Here is a 6,925-nt window from a genome sequence, read left to right on the forward strand (position 1 = left end):
TAGCCGATGGGCTAACGGTGTGCTATGTGTAACTGCAGAAATGTACTAAAAATGAGGCCTAAGTCTAGAAAACCATCCGGTTCGTGTACACTGACGTAAATACCGTTTAAATCAATATTAACTTGTACACGTGTGTATAGTCGTGTTTAAGGAAATGAAAGTGTTATAACGTAGTGTAACACTATAATTGCAAAGCTAATGCTCCGATCCTCACGTACTTGCACGGTAGGCTAATTATGCCAGTTATCAATAAAAGAAGCCTATAATTTCTATAACTTCACTCCGCCCTTTCCTTTCCAGTTGTTTATCATGTTGTGAAAGTGGACAAGCTATGAAGAAAATAAATATCGTGATGAAATACTGAAATGTCGAAACTAATCAATTAGAAGTAATCCAAGTTATCGACGATTTTTCATGTTTCTGTCTGGTTCAGCACAATCTATTATATTCGGATATCTTCATCTACAATCGACGGACACACGATGAAATTTTCGTTACGTAGGATGTAAGACAAATGCAAAACATAATATTGACTGTGTTTAGGTAAAAGGGCTTAACCCTAATTTTTAATGTGACTTCTTTTTACTTACTTACTTACTTACTCACTTACTTACTGGCTTTTAAGGAACCCGGAGGTTCATTGCCGCCCTCACATAAGCCCGCCATTGGTCCCCATCCTGAGCAAGATTAATCCATTCTCTATCATCATATCCCACCTCCCTCAAATCCATTTTAATATTATCTTCCCATCTACGTTTCGGCCTCCCCAAAGGTCTTATTCCCTCCGGCCACCCAACTAACACTCTATATGCATTTCTGGATTCACCCATACGTGCTACATTTCCTGCCCATCTCAAACGTCTGGATTTAATGCTCCTAATTATGTCAGGTGAAGAATACAATGCGTGCAGTTCTGTGTTGTGTAACTTTCTCCATTCTCCTGTAACTTCATCCCTCTTAGCCCCAAATATTTTCCTAAGCACCTTATTCTGAAACACCCTTAACCTATGTTCCTCTCTCAAAGTGAGAGTCCAAGTTTCACAACCATAAAGAACAACAGGTAATATAACTGTTTTATAAATTCTGACTTTTTTTTTTTGACAGCAGACTGGATGATAAAAGCTTCTCAACCGAATAATAACAGGCATTTCCCATATTTATTCTGTGTTTAATTTCCTCCCGAGTTTCATTTATATTTGTTACTGTTGCTCCCAGGTATTTGAATTTTTCCACCTCTTCGAAGGATAAATTTCCAATTTTTATATTTCCATTTCGTACAATATTCTCGCCACGAGACATAATCATATTTGACTTCTTTTTATTGTAATTAATATAATTAGTTAAAATTTAATTACAAAGCGTGAAGATATGTTTTATGACAATTATGTTTACATTCCCTCATATAAAATAACTAATAATATTGTGTTGTCCACACCTGTGGAGTAACGGTCAGCGCGTCTGGCCGCGAAACCAGGTTGCCCGGGTTCGAATCTCGGCCGGGGCAAGTTACCTGGTTGAGGTTTTTTCCGGGGTTTTCCCTCAACCCAATAAGAGCAAATGCTGGGTAACTTCCGGTACTGGATCCCGGACTCATTTCACCGGCATTATTACCTTTATTTCATTCAGACGCTAAATAACCTAGATGTTGATACAGCGTCGTAAAATAACCCCCCCAAAAAATAAAAAAAATAATGTGTTAAAATTTAATTATAGCAGTTTGTAAAAACTTTTTCTTTTGTTGGTTAAGCCCTCTTACTTGAACACCATCGATATGCAGTGGGCGGGACTTGAACCTATGACAGTGGGTTCCGCTTCTTACCCGCCCGGAGTAGCGGTAGGTTAAGGCTTCCATCTTTACGGGCAATCGGCATTAGTAGCAGTAGGGATTCCTGTGTACTTGCCGCCTTTACCTCGAAGAAAACACCCCTGTTACTCATTTCTGCTAGATGCTGAATGAACCCCAAGACAGGAAAGTTTAGATCAATGAAGAGAATCCATGATCCTACCGAGAATCGAACCCGCCACCTTTCGACTTTCGGCTTAACGTCTTCATCGCGATGCTATCGCGCGCTTTTGTATACAGAGTGGAAGTGAAATAATCTTGCAGATTAAAAGGAACGATAGGATACACTTAAATGAATAGAAAACCTATATTACGTTTTGTTATTAAATACAAGGTTAATTAGAAAATTGAGTTGGAAGTTTCAGCAGTCTGGCAACATCGCCGCTAACATAATCTTTCTTCTCGTAATACAGATGTAAGAGGTCAATGAACTCAGATCTGTCTTCCTTAGTGAACTACCTCCCATCTCCCTCTCTGGCTACAATGTTGCAAGATGTTCACATCAGTCAGTGGCTTCAAATTAATGGTTTTAAAATTAAATTTACACGAAAACTATCCACGCTATTGAAATACGCCAGAGGGATAAATTATTCTTTATTCAATTTTCTATCGATATGGACAAAACTCATGATTCTACATCCAATAGTTACACATTTGGGAAAAACATTTTTTCTGAGAAAAATATGAACTTTCTACCAATATGGTATTACACCTTTTTGTTGCACATATCATGAACTATTCGCTCTGAAAATCTGCAGGATTATTTCACTTCCACCCTGTATACCATAGAAGAATAAATAATAAACAGTAATTGTATTTTGTGAATTTTTTGGTCGTGTGATCCGTTACATCTCACCGCGGGAAGTATGAATAAACGCGGAGTTTTCTGGTTGCATGGTTAGCAGGAGGAGATGCCATCGCTTCAGTTAACAAACTACGTAATGACAAGAATTCTTAATCTGGTAGAAATAGTACAATTTTAGTTTTCTCACAGGAAATCAAACCTGACTCCACTCGGGTAATGGACGTTTTATAATAAAATTACGAAGTGCTGAATAAGATTGTATGCTTAATGAATGGTTTTCTTGGATCTGTGTATGATGCATTCACACAAATTTTTTATTGTGTACTGAACTCTAGCTGGTTTTAACTATTTCGTAGCCTGACGACGGTAAAACATTTTTAATTCACTTAAAATGAGGGCAGAGAACTGCTGCTAGTTGTTTCTTCATATAGCTATTCAAATACCATAATTAACACCGAAGATTGCGTGACGTTGGAAGCCATTTGTAATACTTGCAATTTGTTTGTATGCAATAAAGAGTTATAACTCTTTTTACACAACTATTTTGAAACAAACTGAATACTCTGGGAATTATCAACAGTAATCTCACTAGAGGTTTTGATTTATCTAGAGAAAATCAAAACTCGAGTGAGATTTGACTATTACACGAGTAAAAGAAAGTATATAAAGATTAGAAGAAATAAAGTACTGTAATACAAGAAAATATTTTATGCTCGACCATGCCGAAATGTAGTAATTATACACCTGGTAGCAGTCCTTTAATGCATGTCATTAAAGTACACCTATTCATTAAAGTTCAGGTTTTCGATTATTCTCGGATATGCAATCGAAAGACAACGAGGGAAACGTCACGGAGGCTGGAAATCCAATACTGTCGCAGAAGGTTATGTTCTGTTACTATAATAATTAGCGTTAATTGTAACTAATATTCAAATAAATTAATTTGTCATCTCGTTTTTCAATATTCTAAAACAATTTCCAGGTTATATCAAAATTAGTTCATGTTATTCTCTAGATTACATCAAGGTCAATGACATTATTGTTCCTCGGAAAAAATCAATACTTTCGCGTCTGCGCACATCTCACAATTTACGAGCTATGCACAAGGTCACTTCCGATCTTCAGTCAGATACGAATAAAATGAATACTTCTGAATAATTTCAAGTTAGAAATATGGTCGAGCATAAAAAGTCGTATGAAACTTGCCTATAATGGTAATTAAGACGCTCGTATGAAAATTATGAAACTCGCTTGCGCTCATTTGATAAACAAACATACTCGCGTCTTAATTACTATCATTATAGGCTCGTTGCATAATGTACTAATTTGATTTACTGAAATTCTATTTCACTATTGTTAGCTTCACCAAAACGTTAGAACGAAGCCGCTATTTTCATTTGACTGTCTATGCTGTAAACAAATGACGATCGCAAAGCATGTTTTATAGTACCGTAAACAATTTGCACTTTGAAATGTTGGCAAACAAACAAATGGTAGGGAGGTGATAAAAACAGAAGAAAGTATATAAAGATTAGAAGACATAAAGTACTCTAATACAATAAAATAGATATTAGACTAATTGATATACTAAAATTCTATTTCACTAATGTTACCTTCACCAAAATGTTTGAACGGAGCCGCCGTTTTCAGTCTACTATCTATGCGGGAAACAAATTACGATCGCAAAGCATGTTTTATAGTACCGTTAAGAATTTACAGTTTGAATTGTTGGCAAAGAAAGAAACAAATGCTAGGGTAGTGATAAAAACAAACAAATGCTAGGGAAGCGATAAAATTAAACAAATGCTAGGGAAACGATAAAATTGTGCGATAAGGAGCCATGATTGGTTGAAAGATGTCCTTTCGTACCGTTTTATTGGTCAAAAGTAAAAGTAATAGTCATACTAACATAACGCAGTTACTAGAGGGTAGTATTTCGCCCTTTGGAGATCCGGAGCTCAATTTCCGAAGAGGAATTTAGGCCTACTTTAAGATATTTTGCATTTTTTTAGCGACTCTTGAAGAATTTTGTTCATCATCTCAAGATGTTGAAGAGCATTGATATAGAACATAACGTTAAATGAATAAATAAATAAATAAATAAATAAATAAATAAATAAATAAATAAATAAATAAATAAATAAATAAATAAATAAATAAATAAATAAATAAATAAATAAATAAATCTATCTTTGTAATGCGTTGTTTCTAAAGATGTTATAAATGAATGAATGTATGAATTTTATTGTTGCTAGCACAGTCTAGTATATACAGTCACGAAGCTCAATACGTAGTAAATATGCAAACATTAGGTAGTTGCTCACCACTAGGATCGCTAATATCGCCTCATTACAGACAATGCGAAATAGTACCGGCACAGTCTAGTGTTTCTAGCACCCTCAAAACTCGAGCTTCGTGACTGTGTATAGTAGACTGTGGTTGCTAGTGTATTAGTTATCACGGAGAGAGCGATTTAAAAAAATTTAATTCACTATTGTGAATAAATCCATTGTTTAGATTGCCAAACACGGTGAAAGAAATACCAGTTTAGACAAGTTCCAGTTATGAATAAATACAATTTTACCATTTTACTCCATGAGTGTAACATTATAAAATCTTTCGCACAATGCCGACAACAAAACCGACTGGCCTTGAAATATAGCTTCGTATCGTAGGTCCGCCATTCGATATCCAGGGTCGAATAACGTGACTATTTTTTCTCTTCAGGCTTCGAAGCAGGCACCACTTATAAACCATTATATACATTCACGGATGCTGTTAATCTTGTCACTTTACCAGGATAACATACCCCGGCATCTGATGCGACTTCATTATTCGAACTCTAAGAACACTACAAAAGATTTTAGCATTACTTTTTGATAAGTAGACCTACTCATAGTTCTCTAACCTGATCAAAAGCTGTTCTTTTTGCCTTCACCTAATTATAAACTTTCATGCAAATTACGCTTTCAGGAATAACTTCCTGTAAAGTTAATTTGAATAATTTCGAGGGAAAAATTGTTCCGGGGCAGGGTATGTTTAACCAAAGGTCCCGGGTTCGATACCCGGCCCCGGAACAATTTTTCCCTCGAAATTATTCAAATTAACTTTACAGGGAGTTATTCCTGAAAGCTTAATTTGCATAATACACGTCACTGTACGTAACAGAAAACCACAATTTAAAGTCACACAGAGTTAGTGTGCACTCAAATGTTGGTTGCTTGACTGTTGTCAGCCCACTTTGAGGTCTGTGGATACAGAGGGAAAAAATTGGATCGGTGTCGGGTAGAGTTCCCGGGTAGCTCAGTGGGAGAGCGTTGGTACGTTTAACCAAAGGTCCCGGGTTCGATACCGGCCCCGGAACAATTTTTCCCTCGAAATTATATAAACTTTCATATTAGACACGCGATGGTAGGCCTACTTCCATAATATCAGGACAGCGAAACACCAGGTGTCCATATGCCTACGAAAACGCAGAGCTTAATATCGACAACAGAATTTTATTACTTACGCTATATTCGAACCCACGACTGTGAGTTTCACGTAGCGTCAAAACTGTAACAGCTTCATCTTATTTCCCAAACTGAATATTATCTTTTCGTAGAATTGTAGATGTAGGATATCTAAATTTCAAATTCACTCAGGGTATTTTCTCGTTATTTGTTACTTAAAATAGAGATGTAAAACTTGTATTGGGATAAATTTGAAATTGCACTGAAATACAGGGGAACGTAGCGCATACCTAACCACACAAACATTACTAGTCATAACGCACGTAGAAGTGTCTTGATTCCATACAGGCGGTGTATCCAGTCCGCAGATCTGTACGTACCAATAAGAAGTGTAACCTCATGGCGGCCGCTCTCTTGCTGTTCACTTGTCGACACCACACGTAACAATGACCCGTCCCACTGCGCTCCTTCGCTTTCTTATACCAGCAGCCATATTGCTTTAGATCCACAGGTTTGATCCATGTCAGTGAGGAAGCCTACAGCATTGTTTACATTGATCTGGGTTCTTCAATATTATGAGTATAATGTAATAATCATCATCATCATCATCTTCTTCTTCTTCTTCTTCTTCTTCTTCTTCTTCTTCATACAGGGATTAATTATGCAATTGTGCTTATTCCAGCTTCTAAGGCCCGGTTGCAGAAACGCAAATCAAATCAGTCCCTGATCGCCAATCAGTTGATGTCTGATTTATTTGATTGTTCATTGCGTTGCACAAACGTGAATCTCCAATCAACTTGTCTCAATTTACTAATTGCTGATTTG

The 6,925-nt window shown here is 36.5% G+C and overlaps 1 protein-coding gene across 1 annotated transcript in view; it reads right to left on the reverse strand.

Annotated features, from left to right (window-relative positions):
* LOC138708806 (translation initiation factor IF-2) overlaps positions 1–6,562 on the reverse strand; it is a 55,419-nt gene extending 48,857 nt beyond the window's left edge. Inside the window, exon 1 of the mRNA XM_069838996.1 lies at positions 6,481–6,562. Coding sequence (XP_069695097.1) covers positions 6,481–6,501 — 21 coding nt within the window. The 5' untranslated portion in view covers positions 6,502–6,562. The remainder of the gene's footprint in view (positions 1–6,480) is intronic.
* Positions 6,563–6,925: the final 363 nt, after the last annotated feature.

Source organism: Periplaneta americana, chromosome 11 (assembly GCF_040183065.1).
Source record: "Periplaneta americana isolate PAMFEO1 chromosome 11, P.americana_PAMFEO1_priV1, whole genome shotgun sequence".
NCBI classification, from domain to species: domain Eukaryota; kingdom Metazoa; phylum Arthropoda; class Insecta; order Blattodea; family Blattidae; genus Periplaneta; species Periplaneta americana.